Source organism: Leptonychotes weddellii, chromosome X (genome assembly GCF_054177405.1).
Source record: "Leptonychotes weddellii isolate Sample4059 chromosome X, ASM5417740v2, whole genome shotgun sequence".
In the NCBI taxonomy this organism is placed as follows: Eukaryota; Metazoa; Chordata; class Mammalia; order Carnivora; family Phocidae; genus Leptonychotes; species Leptonychotes weddellii.
The window spans coordinates 48844775-48864165 of record NC_138385.1 but is presented as its reverse complement, the minus strand read 5'-3'; the positions used below and the strand labels follow the sequence as shown (position 1 = coordinate 48864165).

Here is a 19391-nt window from a genome sequence, read left to right as displayed (position 1 = left end):
GTTGGCCTGGTGGTGGGTATTGAGGAGGGCACGTTCTGCATGGAGCACTGGGTGTTATGCACAAACAATGAATCATGGAACACTTCATCTAGAACTAATGATGAAATGTATGGGGATTAACATAAGAATAAAAAAAAAAATAGGCTGAATACATGAACAGACATTTCTCCAGAAAAGACATACAGATGGCCAATAGACAGATAGACACATGAAAATGTGTTCAAAATCACTCATCAGAGAAATGCAAATCAAAACAATGAGATATCAGATCACTCCTGTCAGATTGGCTAAAATCAAAAACAAGAAACAAGTGTTGTTTAAGATGTGGATTAAAAGGAACCCTCATGTACTATTGGTAGGAATGGGAATTGGTGGATCCACTTTGAAAACAGTATGGAGGCTCCTCAAAAAGTTAAAAATAGATATATCCTATGATCCAGTAATCGCAACACTGGTTATTTACACAAAAAACAAAAACAAAATAAAAACCACTAATTCATAGGGATACTGCACCCCTATGTAGCATTATTTACAATAGTCAAATTATTGAAGCAGCCCTAGTGTCCATCAGTAGATGAGTGGATAAAGAAGATATGGTATATATTTGTACAATGGAATATTATTCAGTCATAAGAAAGAATGAAATCCTGCTATTTGCAATGACAGGATAAACCATATTGACACACTTTTATTTTTTTTAAAGATTTTATTTATTTATTTGAGAGAAGAAGAGAGAAAGAGAGAGAGAGAGCACAGTAGCAGGGGGAGCAGGAGAGGGAGAAGCAGGCTCCCCACTGAGGAGGGAGCCTGATGCAGGGCTCGATCCCAGGAGACCTGGGATCATGACCTGAGCCAAAGCCAGTTGCTTCAATGACTGAGCCACCCAGGTGCCCCAAATTGACACCCTTTAGCTTGACTCACCAGGAAATAAAGAAAAATGGCTCAAATAAATAAAATCAGAAATGAAGGAGTGAGGGGAGTTCCAAGATGGCGGAGTAGTATTAGTAGGGGAATGCTGAACTTACCTCATCCTTTGAATACAACTAGATCAACCTTCAACTATTTTGAACAATTAAGAAGAGGATCTGAGGAGTACAGAAACAATCTGCACAGCTAGAGTGAGAAAATTTGGCAGAGATGAGGTTCGGAGACCTGAATTGGGGGATTGGGAAGCTATGTGGCTGAGAAGGGGAGGAAGTGCAGTTCCTGGAGCAAAGTCAGGAGCAGGGAGAAAGTTGCAAAGATCGCAGTGGTTTGTAACCACACAAAAAGCTGTGGTGAGTGGATCCGTGGGTTGCTCAGGGAGAAATTGCTCCCCTTCCAGGAGGGCATTTGCAGGAGCATATTTGTCCACTCCAGAGAAAAAGGGACAGCTGTGGAGCTCTTGAGTGGAGCTCAGTAGCGGGTTTAAAAGGGTGTGCAGAGGGCAGAAAGCCTCTTAATTTTATGTTGTGAGCACACAGACTCAAAACTCTGTGTGCACGCCAAACAGCTGCTTTTCTGGGACTAACTGATGAGAGCACAGAGACTTGAGCAGAATGTAGATAACCTTGCAGCTTTTTGCTGTTTGCCACAATAGGTTCAAGCCTCTGCAATGGCTTCTATGTGACAAAAAGGAGTAGGGTACTGAGTCAAGTGCAGACGGCTGATAACCTGGCTCAAGTTTATCACTGAGCATTACAATAAACTCAAGCCTCTGCGCATGCAGAGACAGCCGGTGCGAAGGCTTTTCAGGAACAGGATAGTGCTGGGCACGCCCTGAGCCTCCCAGCCAGGGGACGGGATTGGGCACTCATATCACCAGGCCATTAAAAACGGAGTTTTGAATCCCAGCCACCGGCCAGAGATAAAATACAGGAGCTCTATGGCTCTGGGTGTGCCAACAACACACACAGGTTAGGGCAGGGAACTGAGGAGGTACCAGCTCACAGGAGATTGTTGGCTTTTCTAAGAGGGCCTCTTGAGCAGCAGCTGCCAGGAGTTCCACTCCCCAGGGACAAGAGGGAGAGGTGATGCCATATTCTACCTCCTATACCATCCTTTTCTCCTCTCACCCACCAGCAGAGTCAGACTCCTCAGAGAAACACAGACACTCTAGTGGAGGCTGGAGTCCCCTACAATAAACCCCACCCCCCTGACCTGTCAGGAGCATCTTTAGGAGGGCAAGTCAGCTTGTGTGCCAGCATAGCAGGCCTCTCCCTCAGAAGACCAACACAAACCCCTACATCTACCAATTCTACTGATTAAAGAAAGCTCCAAAACATCAGCTTCTGGCATAATTTCACAAACAATTCAAAGCATACTTACTTAAAGGACCAAACACTCCCTACTACAAGCAAGGAGGAACTCTGTAGAGGAAAGACCAGTGGGGAAGAGCAGCCAAAACACAACAGTAGAGTGTACACAGCGTACACCAGAATCACTTCCTGAAGATATTCTTGTTGTTCTTTATATTATTATTTCTGTCACTGCTGCTTTTCTTTTTCTTTTCTGTTTCCTTTTTTCCCTTCTCTTTCTTTCCTATCTTTTGTGTACAAAATGACTAGGAGGAGAAGTGCATAGCGAAAGAAAGAACCAGAGGTAGTACTCTCTGCCACAGATTTAATCAATATGGATATAAGTAAGATGTCAGAAGTAGAAATCAAAACAATTATTATAAAGATACTAGCTGGGCTTGAAAAAAGCATAAAAGACACTAGAGAATCCCTTATTGTAGAAATAAAAGAACTAAAATCTAATCAGGCTGAAATTAAAAATGCTATTCTGAGATGCAGTCAAAAATGGAGGTTCTAACTGATAGGGTAAATGAAGCAGAAGAGACAGTCAGTGATATAGAAGACAAAATGAAGAAAGTAAGTAAAAAGAGAGAAAAACAATGACTTAATTATGAGAGGCAACTCTGAGAAATCAGTGATACCATAAAGCACAATAATATTTGAAAAATAGGGGTTCCAGAAAATGAGGAAAGACAGAAAAGGACAGAAGGTTTACTTGAACAAATTACAGCTGAGAACTTCCCTAATCTGGGGAAGGAAACAAGCATTCAAGATCAGGGGGCACAGAAAACCCCCATCAAAATCAATAAAAATAGGGAAACATATAATCCCTGACATATAATAGTGAAGCTTTCAAATTCAGAGATAAAGAGAAAATCCTGAATGAAGCCAGAGACAGGAGGTCCTTAACCTAAAAGGGTAGACACATAAGGCTGGAAGCAGACCTGTCCACAGAGACCTGGCAGGCCAGAAAGACTGGCATGATATATTCAAGGTGCTAAGTGAGAAAAATATGCAGGCAAGATACTTTATCCAGGAAGGCTGTCATTCAGAATGGATGGAGAGATAAGGAGTTTCCAGGACAAACAAAAACTAAAAGAATTTGTGATCATCAAACAAGCACTTCAAAAAATATTAAAGGGGATCCTGTAAGTGAAGAGAGAACCCAAAAGTAACAAAGACTAGAAAGGAACAGAGACAATCTACAGAAACAGTGACTTTACAGGTAATACAATGGCACTAAATTCACATCTTTCAATAATTACTCTGAATATAAATGGGATAAATGCTCCAATCAAAAGACACAAGGTATTAGATTGGATAAAAAAGGAAGACCCATTGATATGCTGTCTACAAGAGACTCATTTTAGACCGAAAAACACCTCCAGATCGAAAGTGAGGGGGTGGACAACCATTTCTCATACTGATGGACATCAAAAGAAAGCTGGGGTAGCAATCCTTCTATCAGACAAATTAGATTTTAAACCAAAGACTGTAATGAGAGATGAAGAGGGATACTATATAATAATTAAAGGTTCGATCCAACAAGAAGCTCTAACAATTCTAAATATTTATGCCCCTAACTTATGAACAGCCAATTAAATAAACCAATTAATAACAAAATTAAAGAAACACATTGATAATAGTACAATAATAGTAGGGGACTTTAACACCCCACTCACAAAAACACAGATCATCTAAGCAGAAGACCAGTAAGGAAACAAGGGCTTTAAATAACACACTGGACCAGATGGACGTCACAAATATATTCAGAGCATTTTGTCCTAAAGAAACAGAATACATATTCTTCTCAAGTGCACATGGAACATTCTCCAGAATAGATCACATACTTGGTCACAAATCAGTACTCAACCAGTACCAAAAGTTTGGGATTATTCCCTGCATATTTTCAGACCACAATGCTTTAAAACTTGAACTCAATCACAAGAGAAAATTTGGAAGGAACACAAATACATGTAGGTTAAAAGCATCAACTTAACAATGAATGAGTCAACAGGAAATTAAAGAAGAATTTTAAAAATTCATGGGAGTAAATGAAAATGAAAACACAAGAGTTCAGGACCTTTGGGATGCAGAGAAGGTGGTCCTAAGAGGGAAGTATAGAGCAATACAGGCCTTTCTCAAGAAACGAGAAAGATCTCAAATACACAAGCTACTGTCATATATAAAGGAAATGGAAAAAGCACAGCAAACAAAGCCTAAACCAAGCCAGAGAAGATAAATAAGAAAGATTAGAGCAGAAATCAATGAGATTTGGTTGATCATTTGATTCATCAACGAGAAAAGTAGAACAGATCAATGAAACTAGGAGCTAGTTATTTGAAATAATTAATAAGATTGATAAACTCCTAGCCAGATTTATGAAAAATAAAGTTTGGGTTTATTTATTCACATTCACATTCAACATTCACAAGTCAATCAACGCGATACATCACATTAATAAAAGAAAGGACAGGAGCTATATAATCCTCTCAATTGATGCAGAAATAGCATTTGATGAAATATAGCATCCTTTTTTGATTAAAACTCTCCACAATGTAGGAATAGAGGGAACATACCTCAATATCATAAAAGCCATCTACAAAAAGCCCACAATAAATATCATTCTCAACAGGGAAAAACTGATACCTTTCCCCTAAGGGCAGGAACATGACAATGATGTCCACTCTCACCACTGTTGTTCAATGTAGTACTAGAAGTCCTATCCTCAGCAATCAGACAACAAAAAGAAATAAAATCATCCACAGTGGCAAAGAGGAAGTCAAAACGTCACTCTTTGCAGATGACATGATACTCTATGTGGAAAACTCAGGAGTCAACCTAAAAATTTCTAGATCTCATACACGAATTCAGAAAAGTGGTAGGACATAAAATCAATGCACAGAAATTAGGTGCATTTCTATACACTAACAATAAATAGAAATTAAGGAATCGATCCTATTTACAATCGCACCAAACACCATAGGATACCTAGGAATAAAGCTAACCAAAGAAGTGAAGAATCCATACTCTGAAATTATAGAACACTTGTGAAAGAAATTTAGGAAAACACAAAGAAATGGAAAAATATTCCATGCTCATGGATTGGAAGAATAAATATTTTTAAAATGTCTATGCTACCCAGAGCAATCTACACATTCAATGCAATCCTTATCAAAATACCATTGACAAACTGGGTGATAGGCATTAAAGAGGGCATGTGATGTGATAAGCACTGGGTGTTATACGCAACTGATGAATTATTCAACATTACATCTGAAAATAATGATGTACTGTATGTTGGCTAATTGAATTTAAATAAAAATATACCAACTACATTTTTCACAGAGCTGGAAAAAAAATGCTAAAATCTGTATGGAACCACAAAACACCCCAAATAGCCAAAGGAATGTTGAAAAAGAAAACCAAAGCTGGTGGCTTCACAGTGCCAGACATCAAGCTATGTATTACAAAGCTGTAATCATCAAGACAGTATGGCACTGGCACAAAAAGAGACACATAGATCAATGGAACAGAATAGAGAGCCCAGAAATGGACCCTCAACTCTATGGATAACTAAACTTTGAAAAAGCAGGAAAGAATATGCAATGGAAAAAAAACAGTCTCTTCAACAAATGGTGTTGGGAAAATTGGACAGCCACATGCAGAAGAATGAAACTGGACCATTACCTTACACCATACACAAAAATAAACTCAAAATGGATGAAAGACCTAAATTTGAGACAGGAATCCATCAAGATTCTAGAGGAGAACATAGGCAGCAACCTCTTCGACCTCGGCCATAGCAACTTCTTGCTAGACACATCTCCAAAGGCAAGGGAAACAAAAGCAAAAATGAAATATTGGGACTTCATCAAGATAAAAAGCTTCTGCGCAGCAAAGGAAACAGCCAACAAAACTAAAAGGTAATCCACGGAATGGGAGAAGATATTTGAAATATCTCACCAGGTAATGGGCTAGTATCTGACATGTAAAAGAACTTATCAAACTCAACACCCCCAAAAAAAGAATCCTGTCAAGAAACGGGCAGAAGACTTGGACATTTCTCCAAAGAAGACATACAAATGGCCAACAGACACATGAAAAAAAGCTCCACATCACTTGGCTTCAGGGGAATACAAATCAAAACCACAATGAGATACCACCTCACACTGGTCAGAATGTCTAAAATTAACAAGTCAGGAAATGACAGATGTTGGCGAGGATGTGGAGAAAGGGGAACCCCCTTACACTGTTGGTGGGAATGCAGCTAGTACCGCCACTCTGGTAAACAGTATGGAGGTTCCTCAAATAGTTAAAAATAGAGCTAGCATATAACCCAGCAAATGCACTACTAGGTACTTACCCAAAGGATACAAATGTAGTGATCCGAAGGGGCACGTGCACCCCAATGTTTACAGCAGCAATGTCCACAATAGCCAACTATGGAAAGAGCCCAGATGTCTCTCAACAGATGAATGGATAAAGAAGATGTATATATATATATATATACACACACACACACACCTATATATATTCTGTTTTATATATATATATATATATCATTAAAAATGAATTCAAGCCATCAAAAAATGAATTCTCGCCATTTGCAACATGGATGGAAGTAGAGGGTATTATGCTAAGCAAAATAAATCAATCAGAGAAACACAATTTTCATATGATTTCACTCATGTGGAATTTATGAAATAAAAGAGGATCATACTGGAAGGGAGGGAAAAGTAAAATAAGATGAAATCAGAGAGGGAGATAAAGCATTAAGAGACTCAACTCTAGGAAACAAACTGAGGGTTGCTAGAGGGCATGTGGGTGGGGGGACAGGGTAACTGAGTGATGGGCATTAAGGAGGGCATGTGATATAATGAGCACTGGGTGTTACAGGCAACTGATGAATTACTGAACTCTACCTCTGAAACTAATGTTACACTACATGGTAATTAATTGAATTTAAATATAATAAAATTTAAAAAACGCAAGAACAGAAACAAAACAAACAAAAACAAAAAAAGGAAATGAAGGAGGTATTACAACTGTTAACAAAGAAATATGGAACATTATAAGAGGCTGCTATGAATAATTATAAGCCAGAAGATTGGACTACCTAGAAGGAATTGTAAATTCCTGGAATCCTATCATAATCCAAGCCTGGATCAAGAAGAAAGAGAAAATCTGAACTAACCAATTAGTAGAAATAAAATTGTATCTTTTATAAAAAAAAAAATTTCGACAAACAAAAGCCAGACACCTTCACAGGTGAATTCTACCAACCTTTTATTTTTTTATTTTTTTATTTTATTTATTTATTTTTTAAGATTTTTATTTATTTGCGAGAGAGAAAATGAGAGACAGAGAGCATGAGAGGGAGGAGGGTCAGAGGGAGAAGCAGACTCCCTGCTGAGCAGGGAGCCTGATGTGGGACTCGATCCTGGGACTCCAGGATCATGACCTGAGCCGAAGGCAGTCGCTTAACCAACTGAGCCACCCAGGCGCCCTCTACCAACCTTTTAAAGAAGAGATAATACGTATCCTAGAACTATTTCAAAAAATTAAAGTGGAGGCAAAGTTTCCAAAATCATTTCATGATGTCAGCATTATCCTGGTAACAAAACCATACAAGGACACTAAAAAAATCAAAAGGAAGAAAAATAAAAACATAGATATTCCTGATAAACACAGATACAAAAATTCTCAACAAAATATTAGCAAACAAATTCAAAAATACATTAAAATTATTGTGTATCATGATCAAGTGGGATTTATTACAGGAATATAACAATGATTCCACTTCCACAAATCAAACAACATGATACACCACATTAACAGCATAAAAGATAAAAATTATATGGTCATGTCACTAGATGCACAAAATGCATCTGACAAAATTCAACATCCATTTAGGTAAAACCTCTCAAAAACACTGGTGTAGGGGCGCCTTGGTGGCTCAGTCATTAAGCGTCTGCCTTCAGCTCAGGTCATGATCCCAGGGTCCTGGGATCCAGCCCCGCATTGGGCTCCCTGCTTGGCAGGAAGCCTGCTTCTCCCTCTCCCACTCCCCCTGCTTGTGTTTCCTCTCTCGCTGTGTCTCTCTCTGTCAAATAAATAAATAAAATCTTAATTAAAAAAGTTGGTGTATAGGGAACATATCTCAACATAATAAGTCCACAGCTAACATCATACTCAACAGTGAAAAGCTTTCTAAGATCAGGAACAAGATAAGGATGTCCACTATCTCCACTTTTATTCCACATATGTATTAGAAATCCTAGCCAGAGCAATTAGGCTTGAAAAGGAAATAAAATGGCATCCAAATTGGAAAGAAGTAAAACTGTCATTACTTGCATACACTATCATTTTGTATATAGAAAACACAGAAGACTCCATTAAAAAAAAGTGTTAGAACTAATCAACAAAGTCAGTAACCTTGCAAGGTATAAAATCAACATGGAAAAATCTGCTGCATTTTTATAAACTAATAATGAACTATCAGAAAAATAAATTAAGAAAACTATCCATTTACATTATATACACAACTAATGAATCGTTGAACACTACATCAAAAACTAATGATGTATTATATGTTGGCTAATTGAACATAATAAAAACTTTAGAATAAAAAAAGAATAAAATATCTAGATATAAACTTAACCAAAGAAGTGAAAAATCTGTACATTCAAAACTATAAAACACTGATGAAAAAAACTGAAGAAGACACAAATAAATGGAAAGATATTCCAAACTTACGGATTGGAAGAATTAATATTGTTAAAATGTCCATATTACCAAAAAATGTACAAATTCAATGTAATCCCTACCAAATTCCAATGGCATTATTAAAAAAAATAGAATGAACAATTCAAAAATCTGTTTGGAATCATAAAAGACTGCAAATAGCCAAAGCAGTCTTGAAAAGGAAAAAATAAAAGTTGTAGTTATCAAGCTCCCTGATTTGAAACTATATTTCAAAGCTATAGTAATCAAAACAGTACAGTATTGGCATAAAAACAGACATACACCTCCAGAGAACAGAATAAAGAGCCCAGAAATTAACCCACGCATATATGGTCAATTATTTTATGACAAAGCAGATAAGTAAATACAAGGGGGGAAAGATAGTCTCTTTAATAAATGAAGTTGGGAAAACTGGACAGCCACATGAAAAGAATCAAACTAGACTATTGTCCTATACCATACACAAAAATTAACTCAAAATGGATTAAAGAGTTAAATATAGGACCTGAGACCATAAAACTCCTGGAAGAAAACTTAGGAAGTAAACTCCTTGACATCAATCTTGATTTTTTTTTTTTAACTGACTCCAAAAGCAAAGGTAACAATAACAAAAATAAACAAGTGGGACTACATCAAACTAATCGGGGCACCTGGGTGGCTCAGTCATTAAGTGTCTGCCTTCGGCTCAGGTCATGGTCCCAGGGTCCTGGGACCGAGCCCCGCATCGGACTCCTGCTCAGCTGGAAGTCTGCTTCTCCCTCTCCCACTCCCCCCGCTTATGTTCCCTCTCTCACTGTGTGTCTCTCTCCGTCAAATAAATACATAAAATCTTAAAAAAAAAAGTCTCTGCACAGCAAAGAAAAACATCAATGCAATGAAAAGGCAATGTATGAAATGGAAGGAAACATTTGCAAGTCACAGATGTGATAAGGTGTTACTATCCAAAATATATAAAGAACTCCTGCAACTCATCACCAAAAACAACCAAACAATTCAATTTAAAAAACAAATAAAAAAAAAAAAAGCAGAGGATCTGAATAGACCTATTTTCAAAGGAGATATCACTAATCATCAGGGAAATACAAATCAAACCCATGACGAGTTATCACCTCTTACCTGTTAGAAAGGCTATCATCAAAAAGACAAGAAACAATAAGTGTTGAGGAGGATGTGGAGAAAATGGAACACCTGTGCACTGTTGTTAGTGATGTAAATTGGTACAGCTAGTATGCAAAACAGTATATGAAGTTTCCTCAAAAAATTAAAAATAGAACTACCATATGATTTAGCAATTCCAGGACTAAATATTTATCCAAGGGAAACAAAAACACTAATTTGAAAAGATATGTCTACCCCTATGTTCACTGCAGCATTATTTACAATAGCCATATATGGAAATTATGTAAGTGTCCACTGATGTATGAATGGATAAAGAAAATATAGCATATATATACAATGGAATATTATTTAGCCATATAAAAGAAGGAAATCTTGCCATTTGTAACAAAATGAGTGGCCCCTGAATGTGTTATGCTAAGTGAAATAAGTCAGAGAATGACAAACACCATATTATCTCACTTATATGTGTAATCTAAAAAATAAAACAAATAAATAAAATAAAAGTCATGGATATAGAGAACAGAGTGGTGGCTGCCTGTGGGAGGATGGTTGATGGGTGGGGGAAATAAAAAATAAAAGAGAAGATACAAAATACCAACATCAGGAATGACACAAATATCACTAATGATTCTACTGCTATAAAAAGATAGTAAAGGACTATTATGAACAATTTCATGTCAATGAATTTGATAAATTTACTAAAATGGCTAAATTTCTTAAAAGACACAAAATACCAAAGCTCACTCAAAAAATAAAAAAGATAAACTGAATACCTCCAAGTCTCTTAAATAAATTGAATTTGTAGTTAAAATGCCTTTCTATTAAAAAAAACTTCAGGCCCAGATAGCTTCACTGGTGAATTCTACCAACCATTTAATGACAATTTTACAATGAATTCTTTTAGAAAATTGAACAGGAGAAAACACTACCCAACTCATTCTATAAAACCAGAATTGCTATGGCATTAAAACTAGACATAAAAAATACAAGAAATCTATAATCAAATATCTCTCATAAAAATAAATGTAAAAATTCTGAAAAAACATTTAGGAAATATCATCCACCAATATGCAAAAAACATAATACACCATGTCTACATGGGGGATTCATCCATAGGCAAGACTGCTTCAACATTTGACAATCAATCAATTTAATTTACCTATTAAAAGATTAAAGAAGAAAAAACATAGTATCTCAATAATTGCACTGAAAGAATATTACAAAATCTAATGTACAGACCTGATAAAAATTCAACAAACTAGTAACAGAAGAGAACTTTCACAACCAGATAAAGAACATGTAAAAAGACCTATACTGAACTTTGTAATTCATGCTAAAATGATGTTTTTCCCCTATGATAAGGCAAGAATGTCTGCTCGTACCAATTCTATAGAACTCTGAACTGGAGGGTCAAGCCAGTGCAACAAAGACAAATAAAAGAAATAAGTGATGTCTATAAAGGAAAAAAAAGTAAAAACTCCTTGTTTGTAGGTTATAAATAGAAAATTCTATGGAATCTACCAAAAAAAAAAAAAAAAGCCATTAGGTGTAATCAGTAAGTTCAGTTAAATTCTGGGATACAAGTTCAATACGCAAAAAAAAAAAAAAAAACCAACAACTGTATTTCCATCCAACCTGAAAATGAAATTAATAAGAAAGCAATTCCATTTACATCATTTTAAAAAAGGAAATACTCAGAGATAAATCCGATAAAAAATGTGGAAGACCGATACACTGAAAATGACAAGACATTGCTGAGAGAAATTAAAGGAGACTCAAAAACTGGAGAAAAAATCATATTCATGAAATGAAGATTCAATATTGTGAAAATGTCCATTATCTGCAAATTGACCTATAGATTCAAGGAAATCCCAATCAAAATCCCAGCAAGCTTTTTTGTAGAAAGTGAAAGGCTGATTTAAAAATTGATATGGAAATACAAAGGACCCAGAAGAGGCAAAAGAACTTTGAAAAAGAAGAGCAAAGGGGCGCCTGGGTGGTTCAGTCGTTAAGCCTCTGCCTTCAGCTCAGGTCATGATCCCAGGGTCCTGGGATGGAGCCCCGCATTGGGCTCCCTGCTCAGCGGGAAGCAGCCTTCTCACTCTCCCACTCCCCCTGCTTGTGTTCCCTCTCTCTGTCAAATAAATAAATAAATAAATATTAAAAAAAAAAAGAAAGAAAAAGAAGAGCAAAGCTCAAGGATTTGTACTACCTTACTTTAAGACATATAGTATAGTAATTAAGGGTATAGTAATTAAGAAATCAAGTAGTGAAATAAAGATAAACAAATAGATCATTGAACAAAATAAAATGTCCAAAAATAGACCTTCACATATATGGTCAATAGATTTCCAACAAAAATGCAAGGTGATTCAGTGAAGAAAGCATAGACTTTTTTAATCACAATGCTAGAACACTGGAATATGTATATGCAAAAAAAAAAAGGAAAAAAGAAAAGAAAAGGACTTCAACACATACCTCTCACCATACACTAAAATAAACTCAAAATGGATTATATACTTAAATGTAAAACCTAAAATTACAAAATATCTAGAAAATATAGAATATCTATGTGACCTGAGATTAGGCGAATATTCTTTAAATAGGACACCAAATTCATAAAAGAAAAAATTATAAGTTGGAATTCATCAAAATTAAGAACTTCTGCTTTTGAAAGACACTATTAAAGAGAATGAAAAGGCAAACCACAGACCAGGAGAAAGTATTTGCAAACAACATATATGATAAAGGACTTACCATCCAAAATATATACTCTCAAAACTCAGAAAACATACAATTTAATAAAAAATGAGCCAAATATTTAAACAGACATTTTATCAAAGAAGATAAATAGATGCCAAATAAGTACATGAGGAAATGCTCAACATCATTAGTCATTAGGATTATGCAATTCAAAACCACAATAAGGTGCCACTACACACTTATGTCCAAAATCAAAACAAGACTACTGACCATATTAAGGGCTGGAAAGGATGTGGAGCAACTGAAACTCTCATACACTGCTGGTGGGAATATAAAAATTATAATCCTACCTTAGAAAACAATTTGATAGGGTCTTTAAAATAAGTTAAAACATATACCTATCAAATAGTCCAGTCATTATACTCCTAAGTATTTAATCATGAAAAATGAAAACATAACCATGAAAATGAAAACATATGTCCATACAGTTATTTGTGCATGAATGTTTGTAGCAACTTTATTAGTAATATCCAAAAACTGCAAATAACCCAAATATCCATCAATAAGTTAATGCATAAACAAATGGTGGTGTATCCATACAGTGGAATACTATTCAGCAATAAAAGTGAATGAACCACTGATACATACAACACCATGGCTAAGTCTCAAAATAATTATTCTGAGTTAAATAAGCCAGACAAAAAAGAATAGATACTATAAGATTCCATTTATATAAAGTCCTAGAAAATGTAAACCAAACAATGACAGAAAGCAGATTCAGTAGGGGCAGGGTGGAAGGGAGGCATTACAAAAGGGCACAAGAAAATGGTTGGGGATGACAGATAAGCTTATTATCTTGATTGTGATGATGGTTTCACAGGTATATACAAATGTCAAATTTTATCAAAGTATGTATTCTAATATGTGTAATTCATTGTATGTCAGTTATACCTTCATAAAGTTGTTGTAGAATAAATTAAACCCTACTCCCAGAGGCATTTTGGTAGCTTGAGTAGCCAAAATCCTAGGCTTGCCCCTATCTACTTCATCCAGTTATTTATATTGATCTTGTGCCTAAAGGAATAATGAGTAGCACACTGAGGAGATCTAAATGACAGGCAGACAGAAAATGCCATTAACTGGCACATCAACTAAATACTATGCAATGAAATAAACAGAAGAATTATTGAAAATTTCTATAGAAAAAAATTAATCAGCAGAACACAAATGATTTTTCTTAGTTTTGTTTCAATAAAATATAGTAAAAATTTATAGATACCTACCTCTTTGGATAATCTTGTGAAGACATCTCCTCCCCTGAGAAAATCCAGTATTAAATAGAGCTTCCCTTCAGTCTGAAAGGCTAATTATAAATTAAAATGTAGTAACAGAACATTAACAGAAGCTTAAAGGCTTAACGACCTTAGTATAATTTTTAATTAATATATATGTTTAGTTTTATCATTAAACACTATAAAGGAATTAAGCATTTATTCACATGGTCCAATGGATAACATTATCTCAAAATTGAACTTAGTGCTGAAATAGCTATAAATCCCTTCCTAGAACATAATCAACTTTACATGTGGTTTTACACAGAAACTTCTACTGCCATCGTTGTCCTGATTTATGGTGCATCATGCTCTACTCCAAACTGCTTGAACTCCACCTCCCTACCTACTGAAAATCTACTAATTCTTTCAAGCTCAACAAAAATGCCACCTCCTCCATCAAGCTTTCCTCTATTAAGGATTTCTCTCTTTTCACATTTCATAGCATCCTTACCCTCTTCTCCAAAACAATTACTTGCTACTACTTTTGAGATCTCATTGTTCCTTATTTATGTCTCTCTTATGGCACTTACTCCATTTTTATTTGTACAATTAATTTGTTTACATGTCTGTGTTCCAATAGATTAGAAGTTTTTTGAGTCAGAGATTGTTTCACCTCTAGAGCCTACTTCATTCAATAGAGCGTTTTGCACACAATTGGTATTTACTGATTAATGTAATGTACTCCTGGTGATTTAAGGAAGCGGGACTTTAGATATTACTATTTTCCATTTAGGATAACAAGGAGTGAAAGAATAATGGGTGTGAATTTTTTGAGGATTTTTAAAAATAATTTAGTATATACTTTAATGCATTATTTTTCAAAATTTCCTAAGAATAAAATCAATAGCTGCTACTTTTTTAAATCTTGAAAACTTAGTGATATCATAAAATATATCAGTGATTTAATGATGTATATATCTTTGAATTCTCCAGGAAAGCCAAACTGCACAATCTCATGTATCCATAAATTATCAACGGAGCCATGATTCAAACTCAGCACTGTGTGACTCCAAACTCATGTTTTTTCCATTATATTTACTGCTTCTTACTGGTATTCCTCTTCCCCCAAATAAAAGAAAGAATAACTCAAATGGACTAATATAACTACATGGTCCTCTTCAATAGAGTTAGGAAATAAATTAATAAGCTCATTATGAACATGTAAGAGGAACACATCCAAACATCAGATGTTTTGAATAAATTATCACAGTTTATAGCTTCAGATCATTAAAGGTACAGCCTAGCGGAGTAAAGAAATACTACCAGACAAGTAATCAGAAGACACTATCTTATTACCTTAGACAAATTAACCAACAGATAAAGAAAATACAATTCAAAATTGGATATTGATTCTTATTCTTATTTCGGATAAATATATTTTACATAGTTGAATGTATTAAATAATTTTGAAGTATTTATTTCCCGTTATGTTATTGTTTGAAGGGAAATCTTAATTCTCTAATTCCATAAATTAAAACAAACAAACAAACATGACATACCATAGTGTAATTTGACAATAAATGGATGATTTACTTCCACCAATATATCCCTTTCCATCTTTGTCCGAACTCTGTCTCGAACTAAAAATTATAGAAAGGTAGAATATATTACTCTTCTATATAAAATTTCAGTAGAGATCCATCAATAATTCACCAAACAAAAATATGAAAATATAAGTGTATAAGTGCTTAAATTTGCAATCTATATATTTCTAGACAGTAATTACCATATTCTCAGAAAGCCAACAAATTCAGTTTAGATCTAGATGGATTAAAGTGACATTAAGTAGGTATTTGGATAATATGTATTTATTATGTATTGGTCTCCAATTTTCAAATGAGTTCAATGATTAAAACTGAGCACAGTGTTACTGCTATCAAAGCCTAGAAGATGGTGTAAGTGTATCCAGGTGGTTGTGCTTTTTCAATATGCAAAATCAACAAAGATGAAACAGAAAAAAAATAAAAATCTTAAAAGAATATAGCTTACTAAAATAAGTTCACTTTATATTAAATAAAATGTGTCACTTTTTATACAATTAAATTTTTACCAGGGTACAGTCTAACTAAATTAGAGCATATGCCAATATCAAACCTAGAAATATCACTTACAGGCTAGAAAACTTACTAATGTTTAAAGGAAACTGAGTCTACTCAACTTATACAAGCAATACACAGCATATTTCTTAAAACAAGCTTTATCAAATTCTATCTTAATAAGCTTTGTAATTTTCTACCTTTTAAAGAAGCCTTTTTTAACACCTTCATTGCATAGAGCTGCCCAGCATCAGGACCAGTCTTCTTTCGAACAAGAAAAACCTAACAGAGGATTTTTTTTAAGTGAAATTCGTATTTCAAGACATTCTTGCTATACACATTAGCACACATATATGCCCATGCATTTCCTCTAATTTTATAAAGATATACTTTTCTCTATAAATTATACTCTTAGTTAACTTTTCCTCATTTTCATTCATTTAGTAAATAACACTATCATACATACTACTGTAGGAAAGAAAATTTTTAAAATAGATGACATGGTCATGACTTCAAGAAGTTTGTGATGTATGAAATAAGCAACATAATGAAAGGCAATTTGATCTAAGGGAACTACTTTTAAGAACCACACACCTTTTTCTTGCCTTACTAAAGACCAAAGAATTGTGATGACTGCTAATTTGATACCTTCATTTCTACTTCCTTATCTGTCCATTTTAGAAGGTACCAGGCATTTTATTTTCTAGTAAGAAATCAGAGGCAATTATACCTGTCTGCCAGGTTGAACAGTCAAGATGGTAAAGTATCACAGTAAACAAATTAAACTCTTTAAGATTACTGAGAAAATTTGAGTAATACTACCTCATATTTTCAAACTAAGATTATGACTCATTAAAAGTGGTTTTTAAAAAGCTTCAGTTATGAAAATAAATATGAATAGATTAAACTTTTATAGGAGTTATTTATTAGTAAAGGGCTGTTTCATTTTTAAAAATTAGTAAAATTTGCTCACTGCTGTGAAATAAATGCTACAGAAACTAAAACAACAACAACAACAACACAGTAGAACAGATCAATGAAACCAGGAGTTGCTTCCCTGAAAAATTAATAAAATTGATAAACCTCTAGCCAGACTTATCTAAAAGAGAAGAGAAAGGACCCAAGTAAAAAAAAAAATCACAAATGACAGAGGAGAAATAACAACCAACACCACAGAAATATAAACAATTATAACAGAATATTATGAAAAACTTTGCCAACAAATTGAACAATCTGGAAGAAATGGATAAGTTCCTAGAAACATATAAGTTACAAAAAGTAAAACAAGAAGTAGAAAACTTGAACAGAGCAATTACCAACAATGAAATGGAATCAGTAATTAAAAAACTCCCAACAATCCAAAGTCCAGAACCAGATGGCTTCACAGGTGAATTCTAATAAATATTTAAAGAAGAGTTAATACGTATGCTTCTCAAACTATTCCAAAAAATACAAAAGGAAGGAAAACTTCCAAATTCATTCTGTAAGGCCAGCATTACCCTGATCCCAAAACCAGATAAAGACACCACAAAAAGAGAACTACAGGCCAATATCACAGAAACACAGATGCAAAAATTCTCACTAGAATACTAGCAAACGGAATCCACAACAGACTAAAAAAAAAAAAATCAGGAGCGCTTGGCTTGCTCAGTTGGTAGACCATGTGACCCTTGATTTTGGGGTTGTAAGTTTAAGCCCCACATTGGGTGCAGAGATTACTTAAAAACGAAATCTTAAAAAAATTTTTTTCACCACAAACAAGTGGGATTTATTCCTGGGTGGCAAGGGTGGTTCAATATTCATAAATGAATCAATATGATATATAACATTAATAAAAGAAAGGTTAAAAACAATATGATCATTTCAAGATGCAGAAAAAGCATTTTACAAAGAACAGTATCCATTCATAATAAAAACCCCCAACAAGGTAGGATTAAAAGGAACATACCTCAAAATCATAAAGGTCATATATGAAAAACCCACAGCTATTACCATCCTCAATGGGGAAAAACTGAGAGCTTTCATCTACTGCCAGGAACAAGACAGGAATCCACTCTCACCACTGTTATTTAATTTAGGACTGGGAGCCCTGGCCACAACAATCAAACAACACAAAGAAATAAAAAGGCATCCAAATCAGCAAAAAATTCAAACTTTCATTATTTTCAGATGACATGAGCCCAAAAGCTCCACCAAAAAACTGCTAGAAAAACAAGTTCAGTAGAGTCGTAGGATACAAAATCAAAATATAGAAAACTGTTGCATATCTACACACCAATAATGAAGAGGCAGAAAGAGAAATCAAGGAATCAATCCCATTTACAATTGCACTAAAAACCATAAGATACCTAGGAATAAACCTAACCAAAGAGGTAAAGATCTCTTACTCTGAAAACTATGAAACATTGATGAAAGAAATTAAAGAGGACACAATGAAATGGAAAAACATTTTATTCTCATGGATTGGAAGAACAAATATTGTTAAAATGTCTATATTACCCAAAGCAATCTACACATTTAATGCAGTCTTTATCAAAATACCACCAGCATTTTTCACAAAGTTAGAACAAATAGTCCTAAAATTTGTATGGAACTACAATAGACCCTGAATAGCCAAAGGAATCTTGAAAAAGGAAAGCAAAGCTGGAGGCATCACAATTCTGGACTCTGTCAAGTTACATTACAAAGCTGTAGCGATCAAGACTGTATGGTACTGGGATAAAAACAGACACATAGATCAATGGAACAGAACAGAAAATCCAGAAATGAACCAACAACTCTATGATCAATTAATCTTCCACAAATCAGGAAGGAATATCCAATGGAAAAAAAAGACAATCTCTTCAACAAATGGTATTGGGAAAATTGGACAGTAGCATGCATAAGAATGAAACTGGACTACTTTCTTACACCATACACAAAAATAAATTCAAAATGGATGAAAGACCTAAATATGAGACAGGAAACCATCAAAATCCTAGAGGAGAACATGGGCAGTAACCTCTTTGACATTATCCATAGCAACTTCTTACTAGATATGTCTCCTGAGGCAAGGGAAACAAAAGCAAAAATAAACTGTTGAGACTTCATCAAAATAAAAAGTTTCTGCATAGTGAAGGAAACAACAAAACTAAAAGGCAACCAATAAAATGGAGAAGATATTTGTAAGGGATAGT

General features: G+C 34.6%; 1 protein-coding gene across 2 annotated transcripts in view; it reads right to left on the bottom strand.

The window, feature by feature from the left end:
• RPS6KA6 (ribosomal protein S6 kinase A6) overlaps positions 1–19391 on the bottom strand; it is a 179093-nt gene that overhangs the window by 75567 nt on the left and 84135 nt on the right. For both annotated transcript variants that reach the window (XM_081808584.1, XM_006726917.3), the window contains exons 4-6: positions 16416–16497; positions 15679–15759; positions 14129–14208 (exon numbers count right to left, since the gene is read on the bottom strand). In XM_081808584.1, the coding sequence (XP_081664710.1) occupies positions 14129–14208; positions 15679–15759; positions 16416–16497 (243 nt within the window). The remainder of the gene's footprint in view (positions 1–14128; positions 14209–15678; positions 15760–16415; positions 16498–19391) is intronic.